The 19,023-nt window shown below is 52.6% G+C and overlaps 1 protein-coding gene across 1 annotated transcript in view; it reads left to right on the forward strand.

Moving 5' to 3' along the window:
- The window catches only part of OBSCN (obscurin, cytoskeletal calmodulin and titin-interacting RhoGEF), a gene marked incomplete at both ends in the record, with an annotated part of 135,091 nt that overhangs the window by 45,143 nt on the left and 70,925 nt on the right, over nt 1-19,023 (forward strand). Inside the window, 18 exon segments of the mRNA XM_079703091.1 lie at nt 3,210-3,485; nt 7,061-7,336; nt 8,624-8,908; nt 9,067-9,333; nt 9,495-9,764; nt 10,712-10,978; nt 11,260-11,526; nt 11,732-11,844; nt 11,959-12,112; nt 12,555-12,659; nt 13,443-13,709; nt 13,950-14,219; nt 14,341-14,607; nt 14,699-14,965; nt 15,073-15,339; nt 16,413-16,685; nt 17,405-17,671; nt 17,880-18,146. Of these exon segments, the coding sequence (XP_079559217.1) occupies nt 3,210-3,485; nt 7,061-7,336; nt 8,624-8,908; nt 9,067-9,333; nt 9,495-9,764; nt 10,712-10,978; nt 11,260-11,526; nt 11,732-11,844; nt 11,959-12,112; nt 12,555-12,659; nt 13,443-13,709; nt 13,950-14,219; nt 14,341-14,607; nt 14,699-14,965; nt 15,073-15,339; nt 16,413-16,685; nt 17,405-17,671; nt 17,880-18,146 (4,425 nt within the window).

Below are 19,023 nucleotides of genomic sequence, written 5' to 3' on the forward strand. Positions count from 1 at the left end.
TTTGGCTATTCGGGGTCTTTTATGTTTCTAAACAAATTGTGAAATTTTTTGTTCTAGTTCTGTGAAAAATGCCATTGGTAGTTTGATAGGGATTGTATTGTATCTGTAGATTGCTTTGGGCAGTATAGTCATTTTCTCAATGTTGATTCTTCCAGTCCAGGAACATGGTCTATCTCTCCATCTGTTTGTATTATCTTTAATTTCTTTCATCAGTGTCTTATAGTTTTCTGCATACAGGTCTTTTGTCTCCTTAGGTAGGTTTATTGCTAGATATTTTATTCTTTTTGTTGCAGTGGTAAATGCGAGTGTTTCCTTGATTTCTCTTTCAGACTTTTCATCATTAGTGTATAGGAATGCAAGAGATTTCTGTGCATTAATTTTTTATCCTGCTACTTTACCAAAGTCAATGATTAGCTCTAGTAGTTTTCTGGTAGCATCTTTAGGATTCTCTATGTATAGTATCATGTCATCTGCAAACAGTGACAGCTTTACTTCTTCTTTTCTGATTTGGATTTCTTTTATTTCTTTTACTTCTCTGATTGCTGTGGCTAAAACTTCCATAACTATGCTGAATAATAGTGGTGGAGTGGGCAACCTTGTCTTGTCCCTGATCTTAGAGGAAATGGTTTCAGTTTTTCACCATTGAGAATGATGTTGGCTGTGGCTTTGTCATATATAGCCTTTATTATGTTGAGGAAAGTTCCCTCTATGCCTACTTTCTGGAGGGTTTTTATTATAAATGGGTGTTGAATTTTGTCAGAAGCTTTTTCTGCCAGCTGGTAGTTTTTTAAATAAATGGAACCATATAAATAATCTCACAGCAGAAATCTAAGCCCACTCACTCTACTGTTAAATTGTGCTTAGTATTCTGGAATGCAATTATTCCATGTTCATACAGATTCTTCTGTAGTATTGAAAAATGGAATACACTCTCTAATTCATTTTATATGTAGAACGTATCATTGATACCAAAATCTGACAAGGTAAATATGAAGAAGTAACACAGTTTAATCTATTGATGATATCAAGCCTAATATCTTCAACAAAATAGTAGCAAACTGAATTCAACAGGTTATCAAGAGGAAAATACACTCTGAGAACAGTCGTATTGCAGGAGTGCAAGGTTTATCTAACACAAGGAACAGTAGAAAATGTATAGAAAGATTGACGTCAAGAAAATAAAAATGATACTATTTCCCCAATAAATGGTGATTAAATATACTTAGTGAAATATCATATATCCAGGAGAAATACTTGATAAAATTTAGCATCAATTCCTGCCATAAAATTCTTACCAAAGTATAAATAAAAGGTTCTTCTTTCATTTAATAATTGGTAGTATAGAGGAAAGTAGCTAACATCACACATAAAGTGAAACCTTGAAAGCATTGCCTTTGAAGTAGGGAACAAGACAAGGAAACCAATTTTCACCACTGTAATGCTACATTTATAGCACAGTAAGGAGGGAAATTGGAACACACAGATGATATGATTATCAGTTTAGAAAATATAGAAACATTAATTACTACACTTAGTAAGAGAGTTGCAAAACGTTACCGCATACAAAAATAATATACAGAAAACGGTTCTATATCTATATACCAGAATCAAGAAACTGGAAAATGAAATTTTCAAAGAGTTGCAATAACATTAGATGTGTCATTTTACCAGTTCCAAGTCTAAGAAAGGATCTTGAGACACTTTGTGGGAGAAATGATTAGACATTGTAGAGAGGCAGGCAAAAAGATACAAATAAATGGATATGAATCTATGGAAGACCTAGAAGTGTTCAATTCCCATTAAACCCCAAATAATAGGTCTTTTGGGTGTGAGAATATTGACAAGTTGATTGCAAAAGCCAGTCAAAGAACAGAATGAGGACATTTGCTCTAACCTAAATCAAGACTTTTATTTTAAGTTACAGCAGTTTGGACAAGTGGGTCTCAGTGCAGAGATAGATAAATAGCCCAAGGGAATGGAATGGTGAGTTCACGCTGAGGTGGAGAGAAAGGAGGGTCTTTTCACAAATGGTAGTAAGACCATTAACTATATGGAAAAATAAAATAACACTGGAATCTACCTCCTAGCACACAAAGAACCAACTCCAGGCAGGTTAGAGACCTCTTTGTGAAAGGTAAAACAAGCTTTTATCAGATAATAGAGGTTATTTAATGACCTCAGGATAATAAAGGATTTTTAAACAGAACATAAATGCAGAAACCACAAAGGACAAATTGATATCAAATTGATATATTTGCCTGTAACAGACTTAATTAAATAACTTAATTTCACCAGAAACATCATAAAGGAATGAAAAAATAGAGCACAAAAATGGGGAGGATAGATAAACACACATAAGCATCAACACTCTATAGCATTTATTTATGTAAAGAGCTCCTAAATGAATATGGAAAAGACAGACAATACTAATTTTGAAAATTGTGGAAAACTTGAACAGTGACACCACAGAAGAGTAAACCACAGAATGACCAAAAAATTCATAAAGATTCTTCACTTTGTGAATCATCAGGACCATAATGCAATAGACAGCCACAGATGGTGGAACTTCACTCCCACCAGGTTGCCAACAGTTGACAATGCTGAGAATAGGCAAGAGGATGGAGCCTCAGGATCTCTCATTCACTGCAGATGAGAACATGCCCTGCACAATTGTACGGGAAAGACTCTGGCCTCATCTAGGGAGGCTGAGGAATGCATGACTCTATGGTTCCTCTCCTAGAGGATTTGTGCAGGGGCGAAGTCTTCCCCAGCTTCTCACTGGAACAGCCTACATAGATCAGGAGAATGTAGAAATAAATTGTGTCGGGGCTTCCCTGGTGGCGCAGTGGTTGAGAGTCCGCCTGCCGATGCAGGGGACACGGGTTCGTGCGCCAGTTCGGGAGGATCCCACATGCCGCGGAGCGGCTGGGCCCGTGAGCCATGGCCACTGGGCCTGCGCGTCCGGAGCCTGTGCTCTGCAACGGGAGAGACCACAACAGTGAGAGGCCTGCGTAGCGCAAAAAAAAAAAAAAAAAGAAAGAAAGAAATGGTGTCACTTGTTGCTGAGAAGGTGGTGGAGCTTCTCTGGCTCACACAGCTGGTGCACAGCCTGGAGAAGCCTCCTGCCTTCCTGTTTAGTCGTTCTTTCCACAGTGCTGCCTCTTGACTGACATGGTATCTTTGACCCGTGTATCCCTCCCTTCCCCCAGAGCCCGTGGTGGTGTTTGCCAAAGAGCAGCCGGCACGCAGTGAAGTGCAGGCTGTGGCAGGGGCCAGTGCCACGCTGAGCTGCGAGGTGGCCCAGGCCCAGATGGAGGCGACGTGGTACAAGGATGGGAAGAAGCTGAGTTCGAGCTCGAAAGTGCGTGTGGAGGCCACAGGCTGCACCCGGCAGCTGGTGGTGCAGCAGGCAGGCAAGGCAGACGCCGGGGAGTACAGCTGCGAGGCCGGGGGCCAGAGGGTCTCCTTCCACCTGGATGTCACAGGTCAGTTATTTGGGAGGGATGCTAAATTAGCCCTTTATGGAGACGATGCGACCGGCTTAGAGCCGTGACAGACCCAGTGGCCTTTCCGTCACATTTAATCTCTTTACATCTCCCATCTGCCCACCTCCCACTTTCATGCTTGTGCCTGATCCCAGGGACACTGGATGGGAAGGGTGTGTATGGAAGGAAGAGGGTCCCCTCTTGTGCACCATGAGTGGTGTCTCCATGTTGTAATGTTCCAGGTGATCTTTGGTGTCCAGGACCCTGGCTCCATCTTGCCCTTGGGGTCTCAAGTAGACCAGATGTCTGTCACCTCAGGATATGTGAATGTACTTTTGGATGTTCTAGCAGCATCCAGATTCCCTCACCCAGCACCATATGCGGATTCGCCGTAATCAGAGACCTTTGTATTTCTTTGAACCTGATGAGGGGACGTTTCAGGCACCCAATCATACTTGGCATTACCTCAAGTCTGAGTTTTGGATCAGCAAAGTTTTAGTTGTTTTGGGACACTCTTCCCTCCTTGCACATGGTTGTAGAAGTTATGTATGTACCCAAATGTTGCAAACTATAGGTTCCTGTTCCGTTGCAATGTCTGTGCCAAGTCAACCAAGAGAAGAGGTTTGGTAGATATATGCCTTTGATATGCACCTCTGAGATATGGCACATTCATCTGAAAGCAAATTTTGGTTTGCTTTTGTCTTTCAGTTAGTATATTCTGTCTCAGTGTTTCCTTTGGAATTTGATGTATAAATTTAGAAATGGAGAGTGGTAAGGAGCTTTTCTTACACCAGCGTGCTTTGTTAAAGATGAGGTATGATAGTAGCAGCCACTGACTGGTAAAGCGGTATTTATTTCATATCATTTCCTAATGACTCTTGTGTGTGTCTGTACCTTCTGGGCTGGTTCACAGAGATATCTGCGAACTAACTTTAGTTTCCGTTTGTTAAGAGAGGTTAACCTCAAATAGAGACGGGCTGTGGTCCTGCATTGACTCCTAAGTGCCACCACATAACAGTTTGATATCGTATGAGTATATAATGATTCATAGGTGTATATAGATACCGAGGAACCCACTATGAATCATTTGACATTATTATAATAAAACACGATATTATTTCACACAAGTAAATTTGAAAAGTTTTGAAATAGTGGCCAATTCTTAGAAAACTATACCAAAACTTACACAAGAAGAAATTAACAACTTGAACAGTCTAATAACCTTTTAACTAAATGGAAACATAATAAAAGAATCTTCTCATAGAACAAGATTGAGCTCAGTGGCTCTACTGGCAATTTATATAAAATATTCTGGAAAGAAATTATTCCATATTCATCGAGATTCTTTAAGAGAATGGAAAAGGGATATACACATATATATGTATATATGGAGATATACATATATATAGATATATATGGATATGTGTGTGTGTGTATATATATATATATATATATATATGCTCTTTAACTCATTTTATGTAGCTAGCATAGATAGAAAAATCTGACAAAGAAAGTATAAAGAATTGAAATTACAGGCCAATCTTTTATGGATGTCAATATCAAAATCCTATACAAAGTATTGGCAAAGTGAGTGGAGCAATACATGAAAAGCACAATACACTCAGATCTTAATCCAGGAATGCAAGGGTGTTTCAGCATCAGAACATCAGAAAAATCAATACAATCTATAACGTTAAGAAGATAAAAGAGAAAAGGCATGTTTTTACCTAGAAGAATGCAAAATAAAAGTGCTTGATAAATTTGTTACATCATATTCAGAATAAGAGTTTTATGAAATGTAGTAGCATATATTCATATCAATAAACTTCTTAATAAACTAGTAATAAAAGGATAGTTTCTTAATTTGATACAGGGTGCTAAAGAAAACAACAGCAAACATCACACTTATAGGGAAACCTTGAAAGCTTTTCTTTTTAACTGGAACATTTCACGTGGCTTCACTATCAGAACTTGTGTCCAACATTGTACAGCTTATAAGGAGGAATATAAAGCAATAAAATTTAGATAAAGCAAAAGTGGACTTCACAGATGATAAGATTATTAATGCAGAAGGTAGAAAAGGAAGAATGCTTAGAGTTAGTAAGAAAGTTAAGGAGGATTGCCACATACAAAATGCACAGAAAACACTTCTATGTTGATGTCCTAGCAACAAAGAGTCAGAAAAGGATATTTTAAGACAATTATAATAGCATCAAAAGTATCATGCTTCTAATTCCATGTCTAATAAAATATGTTTAAGGCTTCTGAGGAGGATATTATTAAATACTTTAGGGAGACAGTGCTAAATGAATGGTGGGATATGCACGGAAGGCACAAAGATGTCCATTCCTAATCAAAACCCAAAGAAAAGTTCTTTTGTGGGTGTGTCAAATTTGACTAGTTGATTCCAAGAGTCAAGTGGAACCGAAGCACTCATAAAGTGAGAGCATTTCATCTGCAAGATACCAAACTTATTATAAAGCTACAGTAGTGAAGACAACTGGGTTTCAATGCAGGGATAAATCCACAAAACAAAGGAACAGAATAGTGAGCTCTGAAACAGCCCCGCACATAACCAGACTCCCCCATCCCTTTTCTGTTTTTTAACTCTGTAGTGCTAGTGTGTGGTATAGAGAAAGGATAGTCTTTTCATAAATTGTGCTAATACCATGTAACTGTATACATATATCTCTATTTTTATATCTATTCCCCTATAATAAAAATGGCCGTCTCCCTCACAGCACACACAAACACCAACTCCAGGTGGGTTAGAGACTCCAATGTGAAAGATAAAGCAAGCTCTTAGCAGCTAATATAGATTATTTAATGACCTGAGGGTAATAAAAGATTTCTTACATAGGATATAAATGCATTGATCACAAAGGACAAATTGACATACTTGCCTGTATTAAAACTAAGAACTATATCAACAGAAGACACATAAGAGATGAAAAAACAAGTGACAAAGATGGAGAAGTTATTTACACACCCATAATTCTCAAAGCTCTAACATAAATATATAAAGAGCTCCTGAAAATGAATAAGGAAAAGACAAGACAGTGCTACTGCTAAATGGGCAAAAGCCTTGCAATGACACTACAGAAGGGCAAACACCAAAAGCCAAAAAGATCAGAAATGGTGCTCCACTTTGTAAATCATCAGGACCATGCAAAAGAGAGCTCAGGAAGTACAACTACCAGATTGCCAACAGTTGACAACAGCGTGGAGCCTCAGGAACTCTACTGCGCTGTGGGTGGGAACGTTCTCTGTTCAGTCATGTGGGAAAGACTCTGCATCCTCTAGGAAGGTTGAGGTGTCCATGCCTCCTGATCCCACAGTTCCTTTCCTAGAGGAATAGGTGCATGGAAGAAATCTTTCACAAAGTCCCCACTTGGACCAACATGCACAGATCAGTGGTAGAATGTATAGATAAATTGTGGGGACTTGTTGCGCAACTAGCACAGAGCCTGGAGAAGTTTCCAGTCCCCCTTCCCATCTGTCCAGGCCTTCTTTCTCTAGTGCTGCCTTCTTGGCTGAGATGCTGTTTTTGACTCTGCATCCCTCCTTGTCCCCAGAGCCTATGGTGGTGTTTGCCAAGGAGCAGCTGGCACGCAGTGAAGTGCAGGCCATGGTGGGGGCCAGTGCCACACTGAGCTGCGAGGTGGCCCAGGCCCAGACGGAGGCGACGTGGTACAAGAACGGGAAGAAGCTGAGTTCGAGCTCAAAAGTACGTGTGGAGGCCAAGGGCTGCACCCGGAGGCTGGTGGTGCAGCAGGCAGGCAAGGCAGACGCCGGGGAGTACAGCTGTGAGGCTGGGGGCCAGAGGGTCTCCTTCCACCTGGATGTCACAGGTGGGTGCCAGGGTTTGGTGTAGAGGCTGAGCACCTGACAAATTGGGGGAAATTAGCACATCTCCAGCAGGGTGGGGGACATGTGTGTGTTGGGCCTGTGCTGGGTTCTCCTCTGATGCAGTCAGCCCCAGGGCTCTGTCCACTGGGAAGATCCTTGAGTTGCGGGATGCTTGCCACAGCCCCTGGTCCTGGACACTCTTGGCATCTGCTTCCCCAGGTTCCTGCATATCTCCATCACATTCCCACCTCTCCCAGCATGAAACGTGGCACAGGCTTTCTCAGTCATCTGCAGGCTGCTAAGGCCTGTCGTCTGCTGAAATAGCCATTCTTTGTCTGTCGTTGGCAAGGGGCACTATTCCCATATTAAGTCTTCCTGGGCAGCTGTGGAGCCCAGTCCTGCTCTGAGGAGCTCCCGGCCTTGGATGCCCCTGCCCCCATTGGGTCTGGAGTCCCTGTCTCTGGCCTTGAGGCCCTGACCGTACAGCTGCATTGAGGTCAGCCCACTGTGTCGGCCTCTGCCCAGATGCCCATCCTGTCCTGGGCCTGAGCCAAGCTGGTTCGTTGCCCGCTCCCGTTCCTCCTGCCCCTCCTGGCTGCCGATGACATCACTGGGTTTCAGCGTCCTGAGGTGGCGGACACTGTCCCTGTCCCCGGCTGTGGCCCTTGCCCCAGTCCAGCAGCCAGTGTGGTCCTTCCAGGTGCTCCCCTGGGTCAGCCCTCACAGAGACGCCCTTGGGTCCCCTCCCAGGGCCTTCCCCTTCCCCCTTCTCTGCCTTGGCTTTGCCCCCTGCTTGGCTGCTGGAGGCTCTCAGGCAGTCTTTGCCTGGTCTCTGCACTCCGCATGGGGGTTCTTCTACTGAGACCGTCCTCCTCTGCCTCCCTTCCTGGCCCTGCTCCCCACTGCTCTTCTGGAATTTTGGCCCAGCCCCCAGGCTGGGTCAGGGTCACTGTGTGCCTTACTTTCCCTGCATTAGCTGCTCATGGGGCCCATCTTCCCTTGCGGATGGGGGCAGGGATCCTAGACTCTCAGCTCTTGGTGGGACAGACCTTGTGGCCCCAGGCGGTCCCCCCGGCTGCCCTGCACTGCCCCTGAGAGCCTGGATGGCGCCTGGCAGGCAGAGTGTGGCCCTGCTGCATTCACTGTCTGGCTTGCTCAGCAGAGAGGCAGCAGTGGAGAGCTGGACAGCTCATTTCAAGTCTTCGCCCACCATGTGGCCTGGACGGGGGACGGGATGCGAGGGTCTCCCCTCTAATGCTTGTTGGTCACCCGCCGCCCCCGCCCCCCAGAGCCGGAACTTGAGCCCCCGACCCTGGAGAGACCCAGACGCAGGGAACTTCTGGTGGTCAGGGAACATGAGGACATCGTCCTGACAGCCACGCTGGCCACACCCTCCGTGGCCGCGGTGACATGGCTCAAGGACGGTGTGGAGATTCGCCGCAGCAAGAGGCACGAGACGGCCAGCCTGGGGGACACCCACACCCTGACTGTGCGTGGCGCGCAGATCCTGGACAGTGCCGTCTACTGCTGCCGCCTGGGCGCGGAGGAACAGGACTTCCCGGTGCAGGTGGAAGGTGAGTGGGGCCACGGGGAGGTCCTCTGGGAACCCCTTGTTTGCAGCGTCCTGGAGTGGAGACTGGGTGAGGCTCAGGGCACACGACCGGGCGGCTCAGAGCTGGTCCTATGGCCCAAGCCCCACCAGGCTGACGTCGCCTACCCTCCCCTCCCCCAGAGGTGGCTGCCAAGTTCTGCTGTCCCCTGGAGCCCGTGAGCGGAGAGCTGGGGGGCACAGTGAAGCTGGTCTGTGAGCTGAGCCCGGCGCAGGCCCAGGTGGTGTGGCGCCGCGGGAGCACGCAACTCCGGGCTGGCAAACGCTTCCAGATAGCGGCTGTGGGCCTTCAGCGCTCGCTCACTGTGTCGGGCCTGCGGGCAGAGGATGCGGGGGAGTACGTGTGCGAGAGCCGCGATGACCACACCAGCGCCATGCTCACCGTGAGCGGTATGTGGATGCCGGGCGCAGGGGCTGGGTTGCCCAGGTGGGTGGGTGGCTTGGCGGAGCATTCCAGGGCTGCTTCCCGAATGGGTGTACTTCCGCGGCGTCTGCTAGGTGGGGGCCCCTGCCCCTCCTGCCCGCCTCTCAAGTGGAGCTCTTGTCCGCAGTCCCCCGCGTGGTCAAGTTCACGTCTGGGCTGACCGCGGTGGTCGCGGAGGAGAGCTGCAAGGCCACCTTCCAGTGCGTGGTGACTCCCAGCGACGTGGCGGTGACGTGGTTCCGGGATGGCGTCAAGCTGCAGTCCAGCGAGAAGTTTCTCATATCGCAGAAGGGTGCCAGCCACAGCCTGACTATCTTGGACCTGGCCCTGGAGGATGCCGGCCAGATCACTGCGGAGGCTGAGGGCATCAAGACCGTGGCTGCCCTCCGGGTCCGAGGTGTGTGCGTGGGGCAGCAGGAAGGGCGCACCGGCTCCTCTCAGCAGGCGTCTCCTAGTGGGCTGGTCCCAAGGTAGCATCCTGCTGCTGGCCTGTATCCAGCTCATCTGGCTGACTTCTGAGGACACAGGCTTTGTCAGCTGCAGAGAGAAGAGTAGGGTCAGATCGAGGGGCCAGGCGCCTGCTCTAAAGGGGAGATGGTAAACTCCTGTAGTGCACACCTGGTCGGGGAGCGGGTGGAGGCTCAGACACTCCAGGGAGTCTTCCTAGAGGAGACGATCCTTGCTGAGCCCAAAGGATGGCAAGGTGGGAGAGACTGGAGTCGGCAGCCAGTGCAAGCAGATGCAGATGATGGGGGTGCGCTTTGCTCGCTGAAGCCAGATTGCATGGGGGAGGGCCGGAACATTACCTGAGGGTAAGTGGGAGCCAAGCCATCTCAGGTTCTTGAGTAAGGGAGTAATGCGGGCAGATGCACTTCTGGGAGATCATGGCACAGCCCGAGACTGGGAGATTCACTCTAGCGTTTCTCTTCCTTAATGTGATGCATCCAGGGCCTAGTTAAAGCAGAGACTGTGGTGCAGCTGGTCTCGGAGCTCAGAGCCTGCCTGTCTCAGTGGCTCCCTGTGTCCCAATGCTCCTGGTCACTGGCCACACTTAGGAGTTCCAGGCCCTGGTGGGGGATTGCAGGAGTTGTTCAGGGCAGGGGAGCAGGAGGTGGGAGGGGGACTGGGAAAGGAGAAGCCCCCCTGAAGTGTGGTTTCCTTCCATAAAATTGTGCCTGTGCATGTGTGCAGCTGGGCCCTGAGTATGGCCAAGGCCTTGCCTAGCTTGGAGTCGGAATGTGGCGGAGGGCAGCTCTGCTGGCTGGGGGTTGGGGCAGGGTCCCTCTGCCTTGCTTTCCTGAGAGTGGCAGTGGCTGTAATGACCTCCCTCTCCTGTGACTCCAGAGGCCCCAGTGTTGTTCAAAAAAAAGCTGGAGCCACAGACTGTGGAGGAGCGGAGCTCGGTGACCATGGAGGTGGAGCTGACGCGGCCATGGCCGGAGGTCAAGTGGACGCGCAACGCCGCGGCCCTGGTGGCAGGAGAGAATGTGGAGATCCACGCCGAGGGCTCAAGTCACCGCTTGGTTCTCCGCAGTGTGGGTTTCGCTGACCGTGGTTTCTATGGCTGCGAGACAGCGGATGATAAGACGCAGGCCAAGCTGACCGTGGAAAGTGAGCGGCTTAGGGGGCTTGGCCTAGGGGTTGGGCATCGAGGAGCTGGGGAGGGTAGGGAATCTCCCCCTGGGGGCGGGGCCCTGGAAAAGGGGGAAAAGGGAAAGAGAGAGGAAGGGGCGGACCTCCACTTGCAGGGGCCAGGGAGGTGGGGAAGGGAGTAAAGGAGAGGGCAGGCCTCCCCTTCCAGAGCACCTTGAGGCTCCCTGGGGAAGTGATGGGGGCTGGACCGAGGGCCAGGGTCTTGCTGCAGTGGCTCATCCTTCTTCTTTGTCCCGTAGTGCGCCAGGTCCGGCTTGTGCGGGGCCTGCAGACAGTGGAGGTACAGGAGCAAGGCACAACCACAATGGACGTAGAGCTGTCCCATGCTGATGTGGAGGGCAGCTGGACTCGAGGTGGCCTTCGGCTCCAGCCGGGACCCACGTGCCAGCTGGTGGTGCACGGCCCCACCCATACCCTTACGCTGTCTGGGCTGCAGAGGCAGGACAGTGGCCTGATTTCCTTCCGGGCGGAGGGTGTGCACACATCTGCGCAGCTGGTGGTCACTGGTAGGTGGACATAGGTGGGGCGGGACTCACTCCAGAGCACCTGCCCCTGTCCCCAAGGTGGCCCAAGGAGGCAGCTATGGGCAGGGATATGGAATCCTCGAGGAGGGGGGCTCATTCCTTTAACCAGCTGAGTGATTCCAACCAGCTCAGGCCCTGTCCCCGCCCAGAGGCCCTGCTTCTCACCACTCCCCTCCTGTCTTTCCAGAGCTGCCTGTGAAGTTCAGCCGCCCTCTGCAGGACGTGGTGGCCACGGAAAAGGACAAGGTGGTCCTGGACTGTGAGCTCTCACGCCCCAACGTGGATGTGCGCTGGTTGAAGGTGCCTGGGAACGTGGACTCCTCTGACCCCTCTTACCTCTCCCCATGGGTGGGCGGGAATGGGACCACTCTGCTGGGCAGTTCCAGCACTTGACCTGGCCTCATTCCTCCACAGGACGGTGTGGAGCTTCAGGTGAGCAAGACAGTGGGCATGGCGGCCCAGGGGGCCTGCAGGAGTCTCATCATTTACCGCTGTGAGCGTGGGGACCAGGGCGTGTATGTGTGCGATGCCCACGATGCTCAGAGCTCTTCCTCCCTGAAGGTGCAAGGTGAGGGCTGGGTGGTGGGTGCAGGAACCTCCTGGCCCCTCACTGCGTCACCCAGCAAGTGCTTGGCCTTCTGGCACTGCTCCTGCGCCACCCATCCTGTACTCCCTCAGCAAGCTGGGGTGGGGGGTAGCAGTCAGATAGCTCTGCGTGTCAGGACGTAGCAGGGCCTGCTTCTTGCCCCAGACCGAGACGTCCAGATCGTGAGGCCTCTGGAGGATGTGGAAGTGATGGAGAGGGAGGGGGCCACCTTCTCCTGCGAGGTCTCCCACGATGAGGTGCCTGCCCAGTGGTTCCGGGGAGACAGCAAGCTTCGGCCCAGTGACAATGTGCGGATCCGCCAGAAAGGTGAGACGGGGACGGTGGGTGGGCTTCAGCAGGGCTTCTCCTCCTTCCCGCCCCCAGGCCACCCCTCCCTTTAGTGCTGAGTGGCCTTTGTTCCCAGGAAGGACATACACTCTCATCTATCGGAGGGTCCTGGTGGAAGATGCAGGGGAAATCAAATTTGTAGCACAACGTGCAGAATCACGAGCCCAGCTCCGAGTAAAAGGTAATGGCCGCTCAGGGCAGGGCATGGGCTGGACAGCGTGTGTGTGAACAAGCTCGTGTACTGAGTCTTACGGGGCTGAAAGGCCAGCTGTCCCTGTCCTGGGGTCCCTCCTGGAATGAGGACAGCAGTGATCCAGGAGGAGGGAAAGGGGGTATTCCCTCCTTGGCAGGAAGAAAGTGGTCTAGGGGAGGCAGCCTTGGGGTCTCCTTCTTTGTTTAAAATGGAGGTACCAATGAATTCTCCTTCCTGGGACTGCAGCAAGTGCTGGAGAGAAAAGGTGTGAGGCCCTGGCAGGAAGTAAGCACACAAGGCTTTACCTGGTGGCCTTGATGACAGTCAAAGTGGCTGCAGGGCATGAGGGAGAAAAGGTCTAGAAACAGGTAGGGGGCAGTGGTGTGGGGCATTTGGATGCATAAGGTGAGGGCAGGGTTCAAGGGATTCGGGGGTGTTCAGGATGAGGGTGAGGCTGTGTGGCGAGAGGACGGGTGGTGGTGGGGGGCGCATGGGGCAGGCATGCGCGTGATGAGGCCCACTGGATGATAGCGAGTGTGGGTGTGTGCCCACTGTCCTTGTGGTCACATGTGAGCAGCAAGTCCCAGACTAGCCCGAGGGCAACACTCAGCCTAGCTATCTGCTGGCTCTGGTGGGCGGGCCGGCATAGGCTGTTTAGCCTGAGCATGATGTCCCAGTCCGGCTGGTTGGAAGATGCACAGCCACAGCACCCAGCCCTGGGTGTTCGGGATCACTGTGCACCTGCCCTGACCCTGCTGGGTGTACCCACAGAGCTGCCAGTATCCATCCTACGCCCGCTGCGGGACAAGATCGCAATAGAGAAGCACCGTGGTGTGCTCGAGTGCCAGATGTCAAGGGCCAGTGCCCAGGTGCGGTGGTTCAAGGGCAGCGTGGAACTGCAGCCTGGGGCCAAGTATGAGATGGTCAGTGACGGCCTCTACCGCCAGCTAGTCATCAACGCCGTCCAGCCTGAGGACGAGGACACTTATACCTGTGATGCTGGCGATGTTAAGACCAGTGCCCAGTTCTTTGTGGAAGGTTCGGGCAGGGCTGGGTGGGCGGCTGTTCCTTTTTTCCGCCAGGGGAGGTGTTACAGCCTGTGGCACTTAGAGGTGGCCAGGTCTGAGAAGGACCTGACTGGACGCGTTGGGTCACCCCAGGGAGGAAGTGAGCATGCCTGAGAGGGTTTGTTCCCAGGAAGTAACACCAACCCTGCAGGAGGGGGTGGCTGGTGATCCTCCCCTGGGACTGCCCCAGTGACTAGCCATTTGCCCACAGAGCAATCCATCACTATCGTGCGGGGCCTGCAAGATGTGACGGTGACGCAGCCTGCCCCTGCCTTGTTCGAGTGTGAGACCTCCATCCCCTCGGTGCGGCCGCCTAAGTGGCTCCTGGGGAAGACGGTGCTGCAGGCAGGGGCTGATGTGGGAATGGACCAGGAGGGTACAGTGCACCGGCTGACGCTGCGGCGTACCTGCTCCACCATGACAGGGCCGGTGCACTTCACCATTGGCAAATCACGCTCCACCGCCTGCCTGGTCGTCTCAGGTGAAAGTGTGCTGCCTGGCGGGTTGGCTGCAGGTGGAGAGGGGGCAGGGCGGGGGCGGGTGTCATGGCCTCGTGGTCTGGCCCGCTTCACCCAGTGCTTCCCTCTTGCCGTATGCCACAGACATTCCCATCGTGCTCACGCGGCCACTAGAGCCCAAGGTGGGGCGCGAGCTGCAGTCGGTAGTCCTGTCCTGTGACTTCAAGCCACCCCCCAAGACCGTGCAGTGGTACAAGGAGGAGACACCCCTGGTGCCATCTGACAAGTTCAAGATGAGGCTGGAGGGCCACATGGCAGAGCTGTGCATCCTGCGGCTCACACCCGCAGATGCTGGTGTCTACCGGTGCCATGCCGGCAGTGCCCAGAGCAGCGCTGAGGTTACTGTGGAAGGTACATAGCAAGGGGGCACAGGGCCACCAGAGGGTCTCTAGGGGAGGCGGTGATGGCGGTCGTGCTGAGCTGCCTGGTGTGCTCCTGGCAGTGCGGGAGGTGACCGTGACGCAGCCACTGCAGGACTTGGAGGTCACGGAGGAGGGCTGTGCCTGCTTCTCCTGCGAGCTGTCCCACGAGGACGAGGAGGTGGAGTGGTCGCTCAATGGGACGCCACTGTATAATGACAGCTTGCACAAGATTACCCACGAGGGCCGCCGCCACACGCTGGTGCTGAAACAGGTCCGACGGGCTGACACAGGCACTGTATGCGCCTCCTCGCCCAAGGTTATGGCCTCGGCCCGCCTGGAGGTCAAAGGTGAGGTGTCCTTGTGGGGTCTCTGGGGACTCCTGGGATGTGCACCTGGCATCCCGAGGGCCAGAGGTGAGAGCTCGTCCCCTCAGTCACCCACACCTTCCCTGCAGGGAAGCCGGTGGTGTTCCTGAAGGCGTTGGACGACGTGTCTGTGGAGGAGTGGGGCACGCTGGCCTTACGGTGCGAGGTCTCTGACCACCAGGCTCGTGTGGTATGGCGAAAGGATGGCATGGAGTTGGGCCCCAGTGACAAGTATGAATTCCTGTGCACAGCGGGCACTCGGGGACTCGTGGTGCACAACCTGAGCAAGGACGATGCTGGCCTGTACACCTGCGACGTGGGCACTGATGAGACCCGTGCCCGTGTCAGCGTGCACGGTGCGTGCTGCAGCCGGCTCCAGATGGGGGGGCCAGGGCACTGGGGGTGTGGCTCTGGGCATGGGGGTGCCTCCGCCTGCAGGGCCCACACACTCTCCGAGACCAGGGGCTGCTCTGCTGAGCCTGGAGAGGTCAGGGCAGGCTCCTGAAGGAGCGGGCTTGACAGGGTCTTAGGAGGCCCGGGTGCAAGCTGGTGGGCCAGGGATGATGGGCAACAGAGAAAAGCTTGGGAGACTAGACTGGCCCTGCTTGATAGAGTCCCAAGGTGTAAAGGATTCTACAGAGGCTGGAAACATTCACTCTGCACCAGGGGATGTGTACGGGCAGGCATAGGGGCCACAGAGGGTCGGTCAGGAGAGCCTCCTGGAGTGGGCGAGTAGGAGAACCCGAGATGTCAGGCAGGGGGTGCCCCAGTAGGGCTCCCAGGCCATGGCACAGCCTGGTGAAGGTGGCTGTGGGCAGGCCACATGCTTTTCACATGCTCCTGCCAATCTGGGCCTGGTTCCTCAACTATAGGGTGGATGCCTGACGTCCTGTGTGCATCACTGTCCTGGCTCCACCCCCGTAGTCCTGCTCTCTCTTGTATGCATGGCAGGCCTGCTGCCCTGTGATCCGTGGCTGGTCCCTGAGGGTCTGGCCAGTGTTTAATGAGACAGGAAAGGGATGGGAAAGGGAGGGCGGTGTGGTGAGTTTGTCCTAGAGCTGGATTGCCTCTTCATTTTGGGTGCCTGTTCTTCTTCTGGAGCATATAAGCTGGTGACAACTGTGTGTGGTGCTTATTCTCTCCACATTGTTCCATAGCAAATGTGAAGGTGGCCGCCCTGGTCATAACGCATAGCTATCAGCCATCCAAATACCAAGGTGTGGACAGCTGGAGACCAAGAGGACATTTGCTGAGAGAGGCAGCAGGCCCTCTGGGAGTGGGGTTGGGGGGGTGGGTATGCAGGCTCTCTGGCTGGTCTTGCCCCTCCTGGGGTGTGGACCGGGGCTGCTACAGGCTTGTCGGTGCCTGTCTCGAGGAGCAGGCTTCCGTGGGCCTGGCTGGCGTGACGGCTGTCTCCTCTGGCCCACAGACCTGCACGTGGGCATCACCAAGAGGCTGAAGACAGTGGAGGTGATGGAGGGCGAGAGCTGCAGCTTTGAGTGTGTCCTGTCCCATGAGAACACTAGCGATGTTGCTGTATGGATGGTTGGTGGGAAAACGGTGGGCAGCTCTGGCCGCTTCTGGGCCACACGCCAGGGCCGCAAGTATACACTGGCTGTCCGAGATGCTCTGCCAAATGACGCTGGGGAGGTGGTCTTCTCTGTGCGGGGCCTCACCTCCAAGGCCTCGCTCATCATCAGAGGTGGGTGATGGTGGCAGTGGGAACTAACTGGGTGGGGCAGGTCAGGGGTCTGTCTCCAGGGGCTGGTTTGGGAGCTGCTGAGCCTGGGCCCTCCCCAGGCAGCCTGGAGCAGGGGCCTTGGGCTTGGAAGCTGGAAGGGGGTGCATCTGGGGACTGTCTCCCCAGCCCCTGGTTGGCACCTGGAGGCATCTGTCAGAGTACTGGGGGCTTCTGGTCATCCAGGGGGCTTACTTTCTAGGATGAGGTTCTGGAGTCTTTGGGCAGAAGCAGGGTTTCTGATCTTCAGTCTGTGATTCGACTGCTGTGGTAGCTCCCAGGGTGCATGACTCGTGAAGCCAGTGAAATGGCCATTGGCATTTCTGAGCTCCTACTTCCAGCATGAGTACTTGGTGCCAGTGGGTGAAGCTCAGCCCATAGTCAGCACTGGCCCATGGCTATGCTTTGAGTCACAGGACTCTGAACAGTGCTGAGAACATGAGATTCTGTGGTCTAATATTTCTCCCTCCCGGGGTCCTTCCGTGGTATTCCAGGGCTCTGAGGCCCCTGGGTCTGAGGTTCCAGAGTTGGAAGTTTTGGAGCTGTAGGTTCTGTGGTCTCAACCTTCAGAGCCTGAAGGTTCCTGAATGCCTGCCTTGCCCTCACCCCAGGCATGGCTAAGGCTCTGGCCGTGGGTAGAGCTGTGGCCATGCCTCTTGGGCCACCATCTCTGTTCTTTTCAGAGAGGCCAGCTGATATTATGAAGCCACTGGAAGACCAGCGGGCCATGCTGGGTGAGGATGTGGTGCTGAGGTGTGAGCTGTCACGGGAGGGGACCCCAGTGTGCTGGCTGAAGGATGGGAAAGCCATTCGCAAGAGTCAGAAGTATGAGCTTCTCATCGAAGGCACTCGAGCCATGCTGGTCATCCATGCAGCCTCACTCAAAGATTCCGGCGAGTACACGTGTGAGACGGAGTCTTCCAAAAGCACAGCCAGCCTCCGAGTGGAAGGTAACCCCCATGAGAGACCCTGGCACAGCCCCTGTGGCTTCTCTTCCCAGGCAAGAGCGGAGGGGCGCCCAGCAGGGAAGGGGCTCGCTCAGGTCCCTGAGGTTCTGTGGGTGGACCAGGAGAACCACCTGTGATGGGAGTGATTTCCTGTCCTGAGGGGCTACGTGGGGTCTGCACAGGCCTCTCCCTCCCATCCATTCTTTCCCAGAAAAGCCAAACCAGTTCACGGAGGAGCTGGCTGACCTGCAGGTGGAGGAGAAGGGCACAGCTGTGTTCGCCTGCAAGACGGAGCGCCCCGCGGCCTCAGTGACCTGGCGCAAGGGCCTCACAGAGCTGCAAGCCTCGGAGAAGCATGCTCCCAGCCAGGAGGGCCTGACCTTGAGGCTCACCATCAGCGCCCTGGAGAAGGCGGACACTGACACTTACACCTGTGACATCGGCCAGGCCCAGTCCCAGGCTCGGCTCCTGGTGAAAGGTTAGGCCCAGTCACCGTGCTGTTGCTCTCATTTGCACACTATATTTCAAGGCCCATGGTGTGCTCAGGTGTATGCTTTGTTTAAAGTAGACTTGGAGATGGGCAGAGATCAGAGCTCTGCCTGGCCCTAGACAAACCCAGCCTTGGTTTCCCCATCTCCAAGGGGAGTTGTCCTGGGTGGTCTTGTCTCTGGCCTTCCCAGCTGGGCCTTGTGTAAATGAGTCAGCAGCCCTCATTTATTTGTGCATTCATTTGCTGGATGAATGTTTCTGGAAACCTTCCAGCGTGTGCCCCTGCATGAGCTCTGCATGTACTTACATGCAGATGTACCGCCACTGCTCCTGTGAAAGAAGACTCGCTCGGGGAAGTTTTCAGGTTTGAGCAGCAGTTTTCACCTGGCAGGCAGGGTGAGGGTTATCATTCTCCCACTTCACAGATAGGGAAACTGGGCCTTTACTTGGGGTTGTTGGCTGGTTCAGGGTTGTAGGACAAGTAGGCATCAGGGCAGGGTTGAGCCCAGCCCTCCAGACCCCAGGGCCGGTGTCCAGGGTGAAGTCAGCTGGAGGTCCTTCCTGGGGGTCTCTCCACAGAAAAAACCCCAAAAGAATAATAAAGAAGCCTCACTCTTGATTTTTTTCTCTTTTTCAGTGAAATACAGTGAATCCACTGAGCTCAGTGAAAACATTTTGTTAGTGCAGTAGAAGCACCACTATCTAATAAAGTACTGGGTTGGGCAAAAATTTCATTCAGGTTTTTCCGTAAGATGCTACGAAAAACCCGAATGAACTTTTTGGCCAACCCAGTAGATGTTCATACTTTAAAAAAGTCAGAGTGTCCCATAATAACAACATATGGTCTTTAAAAAAATTTAAAACCC

This window comes from Hyperoodon ampullatus (assembly GCF_949752795.1).
Source record: "Hyperoodon ampullatus genome assembly, chromosome: 4".
Taxonomy (NCBI): Eukaryota; Metazoa; Chordata; class Mammalia; order Artiodactyla; family Ziphiidae; genus Hyperoodon; species Hyperoodon ampullatus.